This window comes from Leptopilina boulardi, unplaced genomic scaffold (assembly GCF_019393585.1).
Source record: "Leptopilina boulardi isolate dan_hultmark-lab unplaced genomic scaffold, ZJU_Lbou_2.1 LbouV2_310, whole genome shotgun sequence".
NCBI classification, from domain to species: Eukaryota; Metazoa; Arthropoda; class Insecta; order Hymenoptera; family Figitidae; genus Leptopilina; species Leptopilina boulardi.
Window position 1 is genome coordinate 314,307 of NW_026137875.1, and position 18,675 is coordinate 332,981.

At 25.1% G+C, this 18,675-nt stretch overlaps 1 protein-coding gene and 1 non-coding gene across 3 annotated transcripts in view; both read right to left on the reverse strand.

Moving 5' to 3' along the window:
* Positions 1-18,675, reverse strand: part of LOC127283717 (uncharacterized) — a 189,354-nt gene that overhangs the window by 102,315 nt on the left and 68,364 nt on the right. Inside the window, exons 1-2 of one of the 2 annotated variants that reach the window (XM_051308749.1) lie at positions 17,784-18,088; positions 7,376-8,395 (exon numbers count right to left, since the gene is read on the reverse strand). In XM_051308749.1, the coding sequence (XP_051164706.1) occupies positions 7,376-8,395 (1,020 nt within the window). In that variant the 5' untranslated portion in view covers positions 17,784-18,088. Of the gene's footprint in view, positions 1-7,375; positions 8,396-17,783; positions 18,089-18,675 lie in introns of those variants that run through there. The other variant, XM_051308748.1, reaches the window with a different exon arrangement.
* LOC127283838 (U1 spliceosomal RNA) lies at positions 3,561-3,722 on the reverse strand. Its single transcript, XR_007843397.1, has one exon. It is a non-coding gene; the product is annotated as a U1 spliceosomal RNA (small nuclear RNA).

The window sequence follows — 18,675 nt, forward strand, 5'->3', positions numbered from 1 at the left end:
TACAATTTTAAGTGGCAAGCGAAATGAGTATACATTAACAAGTGGTGTGCATTTTATTTTTGTCTTGGTTTTTTTTTATCACTTATTTCCTTTTTTAAAAAAGAAAAAAAAACCGTGTATATATTAGATAAATTTTCACCGGGCCAAGTAGGTGACTTCACTGTAATTAAGGACCGTTGGAAGTAAATATATATATATAGTTGGAGGCTATACCCTCTTTTGCTTTCAACATCAAAGACTCTGGATCAAAGTGTATATTCATGCTAAATTGCTGAGACGTTCCCTTGAAATTTTACTCGACATCGATCATCGCTTAAGCAGACATGATTGTCATTTTCCTCTTTTGCATACATATACCATATGTATTTATGGATGTCAGTTTTTTTCTTTAGATTTTTTACGATCTAAAATAAAAATATTCGAATCGTGACAAGAAAATTACTATGAAGAAAAAGTTAATTTTTATACAAAAAGAATATAAACAATTTCAAAAAAAAAAAAAACTTTTTTTACATTTCAAAAAAAAATTTTTTTTAAATATATCACCATTTTTTTTTTAATTTACATATTGTATATATACATATATGTAATACTATATCACAGGATTATAAAATGTATTCAACTGTAAAATTTATTCCCGATTATCAAACAGATTGTGATTAATTTATAATTTAAAATCGATGGAATTAAAAAAATTTATATATACCTATATATATTTCAACTCCAATCATTGTTCGAATGAAATAATCGTGATGAAAGTGAGCCCAGGGAATTTAATAATAATTTATGCAATGGTCATCTGGTAAATGTCAACGAATTATGAAGATAAGTTTACCTTCACCTGTTTGATTAAATAAGTTTTATTTTCTGTCAATTCATCTGTTAGTGAGCAAATATTTTTTGATCGATCAGCTGTCACTTATTTCATCGAGTATAAAAGATCATTATTTTATATCTATATATGTATATATAGAAAATTTATTTCTGCAACAATGTTCATATTAAGTTACCAAATAAATTTTTTTCCCATAATATAATTTTTATAATTTTCGAATACAGTTTAATCGATTCAATTAAAAAATTTTTGATTCAAATAAATTATATTTTTGAGCCGAATTTTTATTTGTTCGAATTAGTATTTTGCAGAATTTTTATATAACCGAGAAAATTCACTTCACAGAACTTTTATTTGTTCGAATTTTTATTTGCTCGAATTTTCTTTTAACATAATAGGCATTTTAAAGAATTTTTATTGTGTAAAATTTCATTGCATAGAATTTTCATTTTATTCTTTCAGATGAATTTTCATTTGTTCGAATTATTATTTGATATAATTTCCATATAACCGATTTTTTATTCTACTGAATTTTTACTTAATGGAAAAATTTCATTTAACAGAATTTTTAATTGATAGAATTTTCATTTGTCCGAAATTGCAAATGACCGAACAAACAATCGACAGAAAAATTTCGGTGCGATTTTGAAAATTAACAAATCAAAAATTATCCATAAAATTATGATTGGTTGATTTTAAAAATCGTGCCAAAATCTTTCTGTCGATTGTTTGTTCGGCCATTTGCAATTGCGGACAAATGAAAATTCTATCAAATAGAAATTCTGTTAAATGATTTTTCGGTTAAGTAAAAATTCTGTAGTATTGAATAATCGGTTATATGGAAATTATTTGAAATAATAATAATTCGAACAAATGAAAATTCATCTGAAAGATAATTATATGCAATGAAATTTTACCCAATAAAAATTCTTTAAAATGCCTATTATGTTAAATGAAAATTCGAGAAAATAAAAATTTTGATAAATAAAGTTCGAACAAAAAAAAATTCTATAAAGTGAATTTTCGGTTATATAAAAATTCTCGGTAATATAGAAAATCGTTTTGATGAAAATTCTGCAAAATACTAATTCGAACAAATAAAAATTCGACTCAAAAATAATTATGATAAATGAAATTCCATAAAATGAAATTTCTAACTAATGATTTTTAAAACATAATCATGCGTCCCCATAACACAATAGTTAAATTTGTTTTAAATTCTGAATATTAATAACGTGTTGATTGAAAAAATTGCGTTTTTATCGGTATATAATTACCCCGGTTGACGGTATATGAAAATATATATATTTTTATAAATTTATAGAGAGTATAATATAGCATTGTACAATATAATGTGAAATTAAAATAAAAAATTTGGAATTTGTAGAATTTGTGTGATAACGATGATACAAATGACGTAACATTTTGATTATTGAAATAATTTATGTTTCTCGTTAATACTATAAGCGAAAGAAACTTTTATTTGTATAATTCATTCTTCAGTATGCATATATATGTATATATAAAATATGAATTATTCATGTGTTCTCTTTCGCGGTCAGACCCACCGAGTCGTAATTTCTGCTAAATAAGCTTCGATTCAATATTATAAAGACTTCATTCACGGAGAGCTGTGCGATGCTGCGCGGAACTGAATGATAGATTTATGCTCGCAGATAGGAAGAAGTAAAAAAAAATGTCCCAGTTTAATCATTAAAAAAAAAAAATTATTTATCACGTCATTAATATCATATTAAGGAAGTAAAAATTATATGAAACATATTTTAAAAATAAATTCAACATTCAAGATATTGTTAAAAATTTACCAATTTTAATTAATAATAACCTGCTTATAAATTAATTATGAATGTTTAGAATTTTTGTTTAATTCTGAATTTAATTATATTTAATATTATATTTTAATTATTTAATATTCTCTGTCATTTACTAGTTGTCATTTAAAATAAATGGATATCACATTTGAAAAATATGATTATGTATAATAAATATTAATTAGCTTTTTTCTTTTAATTTTTAATTATTTTTAAAGTTTTATTAATTATTTATCAATTAATATTTATATTTTTTTTTGTAATTATTGGAAACCCAATTAGAGAATTTTATTATAATATGTAGAAAATCTAATTTTTAATTAAATATTAAAAAAATAACTGCCAATCATTCATTAACTATTAATATATACAGAACTTTTTTAGTATGCTGCAATATTTATCTATAAAATTGGTTTTCTCTTTATAATTAAATTTCTCCAATTAATGAAAAGATAAACATCTTAATTAATATTATTTTATACAAAGCAAGTAAAAAAAAAATGATTGACTTTTATAAATTTGACATAAAATTGACACAAGGGGATCCTCTTAATTAGACACGAATATTTAAGTGATCAAATATATATTGTATACAGAGAGAGAGATGAAAAGTTGTAGTTTTATTTTCCGCTAATTAAGAGTGAAAGAACTTCATTGAAAATGTAATTATCACATTTTATTTTCTTGTATTTAAATGAAATTATTAATTTTAACGATATAATAATAATTATAAATTAAACTTATTTTATTAAATAATTAATTTTTTGCTTATGCAAAATGTTAGATAAAATGTTTTAAATTAAAATCCCTTTTTTTTAAATATTTAATTGAATTTAAATAATGTAAAATTTAATTTATAAATTCTAAAGAATTTTGTTTTTATAAATATTTATCCGGGACAGCGCGTACGCAGTCCCGACTAACAAAAATTATACGTCCGAGATATCCACATTAGGGATATTCGCAAGGGTCAGCTCGACCGAAGTGCAATGGAAGAGCCTCGCCCTGGAGGAACCGCCTTGTTGATCACGGTAGCCTCTACGCCAGGTAAGTATGCTTTCGTTCGTTTCGCATTCCCTTTTATAGTCTCAAGCAAACATCTCGTTTATGGGAAAGCCAAAAGCATAAATGTAACTTCTTTTCATGCGACACCTAGCGGCAAACAAATGTATCGTGCACGACTATGGATTAATAAGTAGTGTCGGTCGATGTCGCCACGTGCGTTGGCATTTGGCATTTGAAGAAGTTCTCCGCAGGCAATACATATACATTCTTAAATAACTGGTTCACAATACACACACATATATATGTATATATATATACGCACTAGTGAAATGTGAATGCAAGAAATTTCGTTTAAGAATTATCTTGAACGAGAGGGAAAAAAAAGTTGAAAATTTTTCGGCGCAACAAACATTAATTTTTTTTTTTTCTTTGTCAAGTTAAGAATCAAGAAGAAATAAATTAATGTCCTTTTTCTTCATGCGAGAAGAATCTAGGAAGTCATGCTTTGGAATAAAAGAGTATAATTAGTTTTAATTATAAAAATAATAATAATTCGAAATTGTGTGAGTAATTAGAAGGAGAGGAAACAGCGCGACAATATCATAAAAATATGACCGCATATACTTTCTACAGATTACCTACATTTTAATTGGAGGAATAAAACGGATTTTGAGTTTTACTTCGTTAACGTTGAGTATAATAAAATTAATTCTATTCCTTTTTTTTTATATTCGTTACTTTAAATCTGTTATTTTTATAATAAACTTTTGGAATTATTTTTTTAAATGAAATTTTTTAGTTTTAATCTTAGTGAAATATTGAAATTATATATATATGAAACCGATTATTTAAATCAAATAAAATTTTTTTTTTCAGTGTATTATCTGTCAATAAAAAAAGATTTTTTTCTACTTCGCTATTTAAATTATTTTAAATATTTTTCTTTACATATTAAAAACTATTTTTTAGTTTGAGTTTATGTTATAATGTTGCATGATTATTAAATATCCCTTAAAAATCATTAGTTAGAATCATTTCATTTTAAAGAATTTTATTAGATATAATTTTATTAATATAATTCTGTGCAATAAAAATTCTATACATTAATTCACAGTTAAGTAAAAATTCGTTCAAAAAAGAAATTCTGTCAAATGAAAATTCGATTAAAAATATAATTATTATCTAATAAAAATTATTAAAATGAAAATTTTAACTAATTATTTTTATGAGATAAGCATTCTGCTTAAATAAATTGTATTTGGACCAATAATTTATAAACAAATACGACTTGCACCCCCCCCCCTGTCAGAAAACTCAAACGAAAAAATTTTTTACCTACAGAGAAAATTCAGAAATATGAAAATTCTGTATTCTTAGATTTCAATTAAACACATACATTCTTAACTACATTAGTTTATGTTAAAAAATAAAATATTTCTGTTTATGTAAAAAAAAAAATAAATAAAAATGATGAAAAATAAACATTAAAAAATATCATAATTCATTAAAATTAAATTTATCTTACATAAAATATATAAAGTAAAAAAAAATTATTATTATTATTATAATAATCAAATATACAACAAAAAATAATCATAAAATTCATTCAGATAAATAAAAATTAATATAGAAATTAAAAGTTATATTTGCGTATAATAATTATTAAATATATTATAAAAAATTTAATCATCGACAAATAAATTGAACAAAAATTTCAAAATATTAATTGTAAATTCAATATACAAATTCATAAAAAAAAAAATTAATTGTAGAAAGATATCGAAAAATAAAAATGTTAATAATTAGGTTGTTTAAGTTGGGTAGGGGAAATCCAAAATGGCGATGAAGTGGTGCACAAACAAACATATAAGAAATCTACGGGATGAAGATGAATTTTTTTAATAAGTATCTCGTTTAAATGAAATTTTGAAACCTAAGTGTATTAGAATTTTAGTTTCTATTTTTAATGACCTATTTAATACAATAATAAAAAACGATTTTATTTTTTTAATAAATTTTATTATTGCATTAAATAGGTAATTAAAAATTGAAATTAAAATCCTAATACACTTAGGTTCCAAAATTTCATTTTAAGGCCAGGTCTATGTGAGGCAGCGCCATCTACATTGATACTAAAATTTTGGAAAATTTTCAACAGCCTTTTCTTGAAAACAAGATAATAAAATGCTATTTCCTTTATTTATTTCAGGTGGTTAGCAACAGCGCCAATCTCCTCCTTTCGGCAAAACTGCGAAACGTCTGGTGACATAAATAACCTGCCAAACGGTTGTCATAATGAGTAAAATATGTTATGTTAAAATACTTTTTTTTTGTTATTTTCGTTATTGGTAAATCTTAGGTCGTGTATTTTTTAGCGTTTATTAATTTTCCAAATGGAAATTGCATTTTTGATTGTAATTTCTGAGAAAGTACTGTTACAGTTTTTGTGAAAAAAGTGCGCTCATATTTAATTTATTGACATGAAATTTTTTTTATTATTTTAACTCAAAAAAAGTTTTAGCTAGTGTATATCTTGCCAATAATCAATTATCCATAAAGGAAAAAGCATTTTACCTTCTTTATTTTCAAAAAAAGGCTGTTGAAAATTTTCCAAAATATTAGTTTCAATGTAGATGGCGCTGCCTCACTTGGACCTGGCCTTAACGAGATATTAAAAAAGTTCGACTTCATCCCATACATTTCTTATGTTTGTGTGTGCACCGCTTAATCGCCATTTTGGATTTCCCCCCACCCAATTTGAACAAATCTAATTACATAAAATAATATATTAAAATTTTAATAAATAAAGAAGTATGTAAATAAAAATTTATAATAAAAAAATTTCACCAATAAAAAAAAAATCTTTGATTCCATTTTACTTAACCTTCAAAAATATTATTAACCCATTAAGCCCCAAATGCACTGAAATTTTAGTCTAACTTTAAGGAATGATATTTTACAGAAAGAAAAATCCCAATTTTTCGTGAAACCTATATCCAACGTATTTGAAAATACTATCAAAAAAAAGGCTTAAAAAATGTTTATTAATGTTTATTTGCAAAATGACGCGATTTTTTAATGATTTTTCAATAAATTTAAAAATATTTCGAAAGGAAAACAATTTTTCCGACAGATCAATCAAAATGGCGGATCCAATATGGCGACCAAATAAACATTTAAAAAATTTAAACTTCTACAATTTTAGCATTCAGCAAAGTAAAAATTATTAATTATTATTTATCTAGTAAAATATACTTCCCTAAATACTTTTTTCTTCAATTCATAAGTAATATGATATGATATATGATAATTCTTGCTTATAAAGTTTTTGGACGGGGGGGGGGGCTGCAAGTCACAAATACAATTTAATTGACTCAAATAAATTTTTCATTCCGTATAACAGCTGATAGCTTTAATATCCGGAGTTAAAATATTTTTTCTTCAAGTTTGCAGAAAAGAGGAATGACGACTTTAAGATATATAAACTAACCCTCGTAAATCTTTAATTATATAAAAAATAAGCAGTTCGGCCCAAATTGTACTACAAATTTTCTGCACCTTCCACTTTTTTCTCATTTCAAGGGCAACCTTCTATATACTAAGGTGAATATACAACTGCTTGCTTTATATATATATAGTGCACCTGCAGACAAAAGAAATCGTGCATCGCGAACTAAAACTTGCGCTCAGTGAATGCTCTTACCTGAAAGGAACTTTGTTCCTTGGCGTCGGTAAGGAAGATCGGCACGTCCTTGGTATGCCAGTGTTCCTGGGCATAGATAGAGTTTACCTTCATCCCAGCTCGATTCTTCGGAGGAGTAATGAGTGCCTTGTCCTCACAGCCCTCAACGTGGGCGAGCCTTGCTTCTATGTCGTTCTTGTCATAGTTCAAGGTCTTAACATTACCCGAACCAACGGCACTACAATTAACATTATTTGAAATACAATAAACACTGCTCAATTGTTTTTCACACCTTGAATTATTACAGAAACTCGGTAATCGTCCCTCTGGCATTGTAAAAATTGGCTCAATAATACCGAGAATTGATTTTTCAGTTTCCAAACGAAAATCATTGTTATCATCATAAAATCTCTCATTAGAACAGGACACATCGACGGGCACTTCTATTGATGATGATGTTGAAAATCCTGAATTTGTTCTATTTTTACAATGTTTGCAATCTTTCTTACGACGTCTTCTACCATGATTTCTTTGATCATTGTGCACATCAATATTTATTGGTCCCGAGGAATAACGATAATTTTCATCAATTATTGAACTATCATTATTGTGTAACGATGTACCAGCTCGAATACGTTCTCTACTAGTGACACGTACCGATGAACTTATTAAATTCTCATCTTTTGTTAGTGGATTTGTTCGACGCAAAGGAAGAGTGAGATTACGATGAAATGAATTTAATGAATCATGATCAATTTCTGAATTTGAATAATAATTTGGTAGACGATTTGTATTTTGTACTTGTGAAAGAAAAAGTTCATTATCAGCAAGACATAAACTATTATTATGTTGTGTACGAAATGGTGAACTTGTGGGATTTGAAGCACTGGAAGTGATGTCTTCGTAAATGTGCGAGTCGGGATTTGACGAGGAATCCATGCGAAATAATTCTGTTGGACGGATGAACTTTCTTAGGGGCGCTCGAGGCGTCTCGTGAAACTTGCACGATGGATCATCATCGTAGTAGGCTCCGTTCTCCATCTGTAATCAAAAAATAAAAAAGAAGGAATAAAAATCATTGCTAGTTTTAATCATTGGTGATTCATCGAATGCGATGAATATTATCGAGCTTTATTAACTGACTCTGTTATAAGAATATATATATATATATATATATACACACACACGGTATGTGCAAGGCTCCGTGAAATTTTATTGATCTTATCGAATTGACGGTTGATGTCGTGGCAGGAATATCTATCAGGAAGATGGCGCGTGTGGAATACGTCTTTAGAAAATCATTTCTTTTATTGTAAATATCATTTTTTTATTTTTACATCTTTTAACATTCACTTTTTTTAACAAAATATTTTTGTTACAACTCATTTTGAAATTGGGTATATCGAATTTGAGTATGCGACAAATTTCAAGTTATTAAAAATGATCCTGACCGAAAATTCAGTCTTCTAGGTTGGCAGTATTGGCAGAGTGAATTTGAATTACAATTATTTTTTATAATATTTCAAAAAAAAAAAAAAAAAAAAAAATTTTAACTTTATAAAAATCGATTATTTAAACGAATATGAGAAATTAAAACTAATACCGTAATTTTATGAGCCAAAAGTTCTGAACGTTCAAATGAACAAAATACTTTTTTGAATCTATAAATTATTAAAAATTATAATGTCTATATGTAAAATAAATCAGTAAATTAAATAATTATTAAATTAAATAACTTCTTTTTAGATATTTAAAACAATATTTTGTAATAAAATTCGTACTTAATGAAGTTGCAAAAAAAAAATTTGTTCATTTGAACATTCAAAATTTTTGGCTCATGTTAATTTTCTATTAAGGCACGTTTGCATAAGTTTCGGTGTATTAATTACGGTGACCAAAATTACGTATATTTTGAAGATACTTTGACCACCGTAATTGAAGTCAATTGAAATTTTTAAAATGTTTCAATTACGGAGAGGGAAAAAATTTGAACGCAAATAATTAAATTAATAACTGTTTAAATCTGCATCTTTATTAGTAATTGTATATCAAAAAAAGATTAAAATAATTTTTTTTTAATCATTTTACAACAGTTAGGTATATTAAATATAATAGTAATACATAATAGCTATTTTTTTATGAACGAGCCGTAATTGGTGCACTTACTTTAATTATAGAAAATATTTCAATAAATAAGCTATTGTTTTCGAAAAATTGAATAAAAATTGCGATTTTTGTCTGAAATGAAAGAAAAAAATTCAAAAAAAAAAAAGTTAAAAAAAAATTATTTGACGTAAGATTTTGACCTTTTAATTTTTTTTTCATTTAAAATACATATATAATAATAATCATCATTTTTTTTTTACATATTTCAGAAAAATAATTAACTTTCATATATAATGAATCATAAATATTGTATATATGTACGTAATCAATATGATATACTAATTGACTCATAGAATATATTGTCACATTTTGATATGTTATTTTTCTACTTTTATTCATAGCCAATATTATTATATTTCATATAATTAGTTAAATTCTCGCAACAGATAGAAATATTAATTAATTCACAAAACCGGTAATGCCATCCATATTGATTTTGGATCATCAATCATATCGGTAAACAACTCAATAAATATATATATATATATTTATATATTCTATGAAGTCATTCTTGTGACCTATGAGCGACAATGGTTGAAAGGCACGTTTAAAAAATGAGAAATTAAAATGAGAATTAAATTCATATATATTATATGCGTAAATATATACAATCACAGAAAAAAAAACCTGGACTCATTTTTGTTGTAACTCATTTTGAGATCGGTATCAAATTGATAAAATGACAAACTTCAAGTTACTCAATTTGAAAGTGCCTTAGTTTCAGATTTTTAGGTTGTTATCATTTTTAAACTGATTTACAATTTAAATATAATTTTTTCTAATATTTGAATAATATTAAATAGATTCTTAACATCAGTGCGAATATTTAATATTTTTTTAAGTAAAAAATATTAATCATATTATTTATTTAAATAATAATTAATTTTACCAGTTTTTAAATTTCGCGCCATTGTTTAGGTTGGCAGTACTGTTTTTACTGTCAAAACACATGTTTTCACGTTCATAACCTAAAAATATGTTTCTCTTACTTAAAATTTTACTACACGATTACAAGTTATTACCTTTTAAATAATTAAACAATATAATAAGTTTAATTGGTTATTTTTATTTTATATTTTTTGGGTTTTTATATAATTAATTGTTATTTGATAATATTTTTAAACATTTATCTTTTACTCGATATGAAACTGCCCTGTCTCATTTCGATACTTTTAACATTATAACTCAAAATGAGACAAAATTTCATTTTTTATGCGTATCAAATTGAGTATGAATTTCGTACTCAATTTGAGATCAGGTTTTTTCTGTGTATTAGGAAAAAGAATTATTACTTTAAATATAGAAATCTGTTTAAACGATTTTTTAAATTTTATACACAATTTCTATTTTTTTTTTCAATATATATGGAAAATATTTGTCACTTTCATTAAAAAATATTATTTGCTTGAATAAAAATTATAATAATCTTTAATTTAAACTTAAGGGTTCGTTCAGAATGGGCACATTTAAATTTCTAATGCAATTTCAGTAGAACGTTCGAAATATGTAATATCTTTATATTTTTAACACTTCCCGTGTGGAAAATTGGCAATGGCCCCGTGAGGGGCACTCGTGGATTGCCCTCGTGCCGCATGGAAACCATAGGGGCAATCCACGTGGAGCCCTCAAAGGCGTGACATGCTTTCCCTCATGTGTACCCTCATGGAAAATTTATTATATTTTATTTATAAATTTTATAAATTTATATTATAAAAGTTAATTAATAATAAATAAGGTTAAGTTATGAATAAATAACATATTTATTTAATAATTATTCAATTTTAAATTAAATTCTTACTCAAATTGAATTTATTAATTAACGTTCTAATTAATTAACTGTCGGATATAATTAAAAGTAATAATAAATTAATTAATTAAAAAATTAAAAAATATTTAATTTATGCATACTATTAACGGATATTTTCATTTTTCAATTAATTCATACATAGAATTAATGATTAAACGCAAACCTGAGAAATAAATAAATCTAACGCATGGGGGGAATCGAACCTACGACCTACGGACTATGAGTCTAACGCTTTACCAACTACGCTACGCACGCTACTTCAAAACGAATGCTAACTTCTTGATGCTATTTAAACTTGAAAAATACCTAACAAAGAAAAGTGCTTAACATCATTTAGTTAAAGTTAAGATTTATTAAATTATATTTTCCAATCAAATGCAATTTATAAAATATAATTAATTATATGCTTTATGATTATTGTCATGAATCATCTCAGGTGAATTTTCATAAAAAGTGTAAATATATTTTTATTAAAAACGCGTTTTTCGTTGTTCTGAATCATTGGAAACATTCATTTTGTGTTGATGAAAAAATATTTGAATTTTGAACTTAGAAAAATTTTTGAGCAGGGCACCGTGAGGGCAAATAGCAAGGGCCCTGCTGGAGCCTTCGTGTATTTCCATAATTTTGTACATAGATTTTTAAAAAATGTCACCCAATGTTTATTTCAAGTGCTTTAAAATGTTATTTAATGCATTCTGAAGTAAACATTTATTATACAAAAAAAAATTTTTTTTTTTAACTTAGACAAATTTTTGAGCGGGGCACCGTGAGGGTAAAGACCGGGCACCCTGCTGGTGCCCTTGTGGATTTCCAAAACTTGGTACTTAGATTTTTTTTAAATGTCACCTAATGTTTATTTCAACTGCTTTAAAATGTTATTTAATGCATTCTGAACTAAACATTTTTTGGTAAAAAAAAATTTTTGTTTTTGGACTTAGACAAATTTTTGAGCAGGGAACCGTGAGGGCAAATAGCGGGGGCCCTGCTGGTGCCCGCATGGATTTGCCCTCATGGATTTTCCACTTGGGACCCTGCCGGGGGCCCCTATCACGCATGGGACGAACGGGGCGTTTTCCACACGGGTTAATTCACCCTACTTTTCTCTATTTTAGTTCTCCGGTTTGTATCGAAAAAAGCTACCATTCCCTGCAAAGTGTCACAATTCAGATGTTCCATTAATTATTATTTTATATTTATTCTTACAACAAGATTTTTACATGATTATAAAAAACTATTTTTCATGTTAAATATTTTTATTGTAAATGAAGAATATTAACTTTGAATCAAACAAAATATGTTTAAATGAAATATATATATATATATTTCATCAAAACAAAGGAATTGTTGAATTAAACTTAAATTTTTTTCTGACTGTATAACAAGGATATATACCCTGTAAAAAAAGTTGGATAGCGAGAATCGGGAAAACGTATTAAAGCTCGGTATGTTGAATCCGTTATTTGAATTTTAACATATTGGAGTGTTAGGTCGAATCCGTTGTGTGTAGTTAGTCCAATACGTTCGATTGAAAATAGCGTTAAAACGAATGAAAAAACGTTTTAATTGTGATAAAAGTGACCTTTTATTAATAAAAAGGTTAAATAAATTGTGGAGAGACAAGAATTAAGAGAAAAATGGAACTTTCAATTAAAAATAATAGAATTAGGTTATTTAGTAAATGTGAAAGAGCTATTCGTCGGGTAAGTATGCTACTCTTTTTACCGACAATGGATACAAGTTATTGAATTTAAATTTCTATTGTCGGTATAGAACTGAATAGAATAATTACTTTTTTCTATAAATTAATTAATAGCAGTTAATGTAAATAGTGATTAATAAAGAGACAAAACAAGAAAATTAATTAATAAATAATAAGTGCAATAATAAATGAAAGGAAATGAGAATAAATAAACTAAATCCTCATTTTAAAGGTAAGACCAAAATTATTTATTCACGAATATTAATTGATTAATAATAAAAATAACCATAACTTTTTTACAATGCCCATGTATATGTTAAATAAATAAATATATTAAAAAAAGTATAAGGCCTTAAATTAATTTTCTTTTTATACCTTTTATTAATACTAAAAACTAAATCAGTTGTATAATAATTTTTTACTTTCCAAATTGGAATTAACAAAGTATCATAGATTTCTATAGGGATAAGTGTACCACTAATTTCAAAAAGGGTATATGCGCTAAAAATTCAAGGAAATTTAATCGTTAATTTAATGAAATTTCACTAATTAACCACTATGTACGCAAATTTATTTATTGCAAAATATGAATTTAAAGTTTATGAGGTGCTGAAAACTGTCAATTTTTTAGCCATTAGAAAATATGCAAAAAAAAAAACAGAATTTACCATAAAAATAAAAAAAAATTGTTGTAATTTACTAAGAATGAATAAATTTATCATTATCAATTGATATAATTATTTAAATATGTGAAATAATATATAAAATATGATTTTCAAGTTCGCCTGTCAAATAACCTAAATTTGCAAATTTCATCTATTAAATGTGAGAAAGAGAAGTCATTAAATTGAAAAAAACCTTACCAAATATAAAGTACCTGTGACTAACTTTTAGTTTTTCATAGCACTTTTTTCCTTTTTTCTTCATAAATGTGAAATAAAAAGCAATAAAAATTGGCACTTTGCTTATTTTCACTATTTTCAAATGTAAATAACTTTCTTGGAGAAAACTGAAAAATTACAAAACTTGGGCAATATCTAATTGATCACTAACTACACACACTGGAAAAAAATTCGCTTTGGTCCCGAAGATACTTTTTGAGATAATTATGTTTAAACTTTTCACAATTTTTATCAGGTTAATGCATGTGATTTTTATAAAATTGAAGTTAGTTCAAAATGTTTAACCAATAAAACCTAACTTCGTCCTTAAAAAACTACATGTATTAACCTGATAAAAATTGTGAAAAGTTTAAACATAATTATCTCAAAAAGTATCTTCGGGACCAAAGCGAATTTTTTTCCAGTGTGTGTAGTTAGTGATCAATTAGATATTGCCCAAGTTTTGTAATTTTTCAGTTTTCTCCAAGAAAGTTATTTACATTTGAAAATAGTGAAAATAAGCAAAGTGCCAATTTTTATTGCTTTTTATTTCACATTTATGAAGAAAAAAGGAAAAAAGTGCTAAGAAAAACTAAAAGTTAGTCACAGGTACTTTATATTTGGTAAGGTTTTTTTCAATTTAATGACTTCTCTTTCTCACATTTTATAGATGAAATTTGCAAATTTAGGTTATTTGACAGGCGAAATTGAAAGTCATATTTTATATATTATTTCACATATTTAAATAATTACATCAATTGATAATGATAAATTTATTCATTCTTAGTAAATTACAACAATTTTTTTTTATTTTTATGGTAAATTCTGTTTTTTTTTGCATATTTTCTAATGGCTAAAAAATTGACAGTTTTCAGCACCTCATAAACTTTAAATTCATATTTTGCAATAAATAATTAAAATTTTAATAAAATTTTTTTCATTTCGTGATCTTGATAACTTCAAAATCATTCCTGCAAAGTATTATAATTTTTAAAAATTAGTCAGCGACGACTTCAGTCGAAATATAATGGATTGACCCCAATATAATATATTTTTATAAAATATTAAATTTTTTGTTTATTCTGCTTCAATACGTTTTCCCGATTCTCGCTATCCAACTTTTTTCTTACAGGGTATAGGTACTAAAAGTGTAAATTAAACGTATATTATATGATTGAACAAAAAATATCGTTTTCTCAGTGTATACTGCGGTTTATATAAAGGACAAAAATTTTTAAATTGAAAAGTGAAAGGTATCAATTTCGAAAAAGAGATCGATCCTTGTAACGACTATCAGTCACAAGCGATTATACCGCATTTGTGTGTGTGTGTGTGTGTCGTTGTCAGATGTCATCGTCAATGACCGCTAATTTTTTGAAGTACAGTGAAACTTTTTCATCGTGTCAATCACATAAAATCAGAATTTTTTTTATCGATTATATAAATCTCGAATATAACTATATATATAAGATATATCTATTTCTCAACATCAAATGTGCAGCAAAGACTCATTACCAGAATATAATTAAAGTATCTTCAGTCCGATCTGTGATAATTATACACTAAATGATATTATCTGATTACCGTCCATTAGGAAAAATCCGTTAATTTGTTACAGTTAGTAAATTTTTTCTCTTAAGCGAGTACATATATATATATACCTCTATTGAAAATGAAATTTTAAAAATTTTCATAAATAACTTTCTTTCAAGAGAGGGAAATATATATATTTTACATTCTCTTTTTTTTAAAGTTGAATTATTTTTAAAAATGATGATTAATTCTCGTGTATATATATATAGAAATTGCCAAACCTAACGAGATTTGTGCGCGGCAAATTTTGCTCAAAGGTATTTCATTTCAAGATAGGGGTTTACTGATCAGCATCATATGGCATAAATTAAAGACGCGGGTCAGTGTGAAATATTATTTTTATACTTAATTATCAGTGAAAAATAATGAATTCGTAATTCCATTTTTTTTTTTTACAAATATATTTATTTTTTCGAAAAACCGAATATAATTTACTTCAATAATTTATTATAAATTTATTCTCTAAGAATTAGTGAGAATTCGTTCACTAATTCAAATTGGTAGAAAATTTTCACTAATTTCTATTTTATAGTAAACTAGTATTATTTGATTTAGTAATATTTTTTTTTTTTTTTTTTTTTTTTTTACTAAAGTTTCAGTGAAAAATGACTAAAGATTAGAAGATATTTTCACTAATTTTGAATAGTGAAACGAATTCTCATTCAAATTTAATTATAGAAATAAAAAAAAAAAATTTAGAGAATCATTTATTTGTTGTGCGAGTAAAAATTTTATTTCACATAAATAAAAACATTATTTGTTGTGAATAAAATTTTTATTTAAACAAAATAAAAGTTCTATTTGATGAAAATAAAAAAAGTTTTATTTAACGAAAATAAAAGTTTTATTTCAACTAAATCAAAATTTATTATGTGCCTAAAAAGTTATAAACGTTTAAATGAACCAAATCAATTTTGTTGTCTATAGAGAGAATGATAATGCTTTATAAATTTACTACTGCAATAAAAAATAAACGAATACATTAATTTATTAAATTGTTTATTAATTTTTTCATGCAATAACAAATATTTTATAATAAAATTTGAATTTAAAGGAGTAGTAAAAAAAAAAATTTTTTTTTTTTTGCTCATTTTAATGTTCAAAACTTGCAGAACATAATATTTATTTCAATCGAATAAAATTTATTGGAAACAAATAAATATTTATCTGTGAGGAAAATATTTTTTTTTTTTTTTTTTGTTTTTGAGGGTGCCAATAAAAATAATATATTTTATCCACTTATTTTTTTAATTCGAAACAATTTTTTTGTATTAAGAATTTAAAATCACTTATTTTGTTAATTTAAAAAACTTTATTTGTTTTAATAAAAAAAAATATATTTTCGGTGCAAAGAAATATTCGTTTTTAATACAAAAAGAAATGTTTCTTTCACTCTATAATAACAATATTACAGTTTCTTTTATTTAAACACCCAGAGAAAAAATTTGTTTGAAAAAACAAAATTTTGGTTGAATCAACCAAATAAATCTACTGCTATGTAGTTAACAAAATTCTTTTTTGAATAAACAACAAGCTTATTTGATTCAATAAAATTCTTTCTTCGTTCGAAAAATTTCGATTAAAATAAATCAAAAGTTTATATTTATTTAGATCAAATAAACATTTATTTGAATCAAATAAAAATTGAAATAACCAAAAAATGGCGTTAATACAAAAAAAATTGTAATTATTTGGATCAAATATAACTTTTCTCTGAGTAATGAAGAAATTTTTCGAATTCAAAGAAAATTTATTTGAATCAAAGACATTTTTTTTTTTTGAATCAAAAAAAATATTTTTTCGTTTCAAAGAAAAATTTATGTTGAACTCAATAAAACAAAAATTTATATTTCTTTAAATTAACAAAACCTTATTTCTATAAGTGACAAAATTTTGAAAAGTATTTTTTTTCACCAATAGTGATTTTGTTTGAAATATCTAAAAAAAAAAAAAAAATTAATACAAAATAATTCAATATTTGGTTCAAATAAAACTTTTCTCGGAATGAAGAAAAAATTTTTCGAATTGAAATAAAATTTATATGAATCAGAGAAAATTGATTCAGAAATCAAAATAAAATAATAACATTTCTTTAAAAAGTAAAAAATACTTTTCTCCAATTGTTAAAATTTGCAATAGTATTTTGAAATTAAAATGAATTAAATTTTTTAAATCAATATATGAATATTTTATTTACGTATATTTGTAGAATGCAATATTATAAATTTCCTCCTTATTTTTCTATGAAAATAAATATTATCCAATAGTAGTGACACTCACAAGAATATAATTCCAAAATGACAAAAAAACCCGAAGCACTGTACACTAAATTGTTTTGATGTAAATTATCATATAACTATATATACACAACAAAATAATGATGGGAGTTATTTTCTTCTTTTTTTTTACAGGAGAAAAAAAAGGAGAAATTTTTATCTCAAATTCACCAAGAAAACCGCAAATTTAAATTTGAAAATTGAATAAACTTTCTACATATATATATATATATATATACACAACACACATATATATGATGATGATGGAAAGCGCGCGCGCCGCGTCCACTCGGCGCTTGGGTCGCGAACCGACTGTCACTCCACTTCACGGTTAATGGCTAATCCCAATGTTACCGCATTCTCCGCTTCGCGGTTGTCGTCGATGGTTGTCTAGAACCATCAGACGGTGGAAATTCACCATGAATCGGCACGCACGATTTGCGCCTGACTCGTTAACAGAGACAGGTTTCTAGATTTCCATCAGATATATTTTTCATTATTTTTTATTTTTTTTTTTTTATTTTCTTTTTTTTTTTTGTTCATAAACGGGGTGGAGAGAAAACTGACAAGAAATTTTCTAACCAACCACTTTCAACACCATTTTTTTTTTTTTTTTATATACCTATTGAGGACTTTCAACGCAGCTCACACAGAAAATAAAACATACGAATGATAATTTACGTTCTGTGCAATTTTCTATATAGAAAAGATATATAATTTACAAAAAAAAAAAAAATATTCAAAAAAGTAGAGTAGAGTAGTTTAAAGTAGAGCGAATTTTTACTTGTTCAAATAATATATGTAGTTTTTTTTTATATTCTGACAAGTATAATACAAAATAAAAACATTTCAATTGCTCTATGTATAATCTGCGCTAATATAGTATTCAATAATTT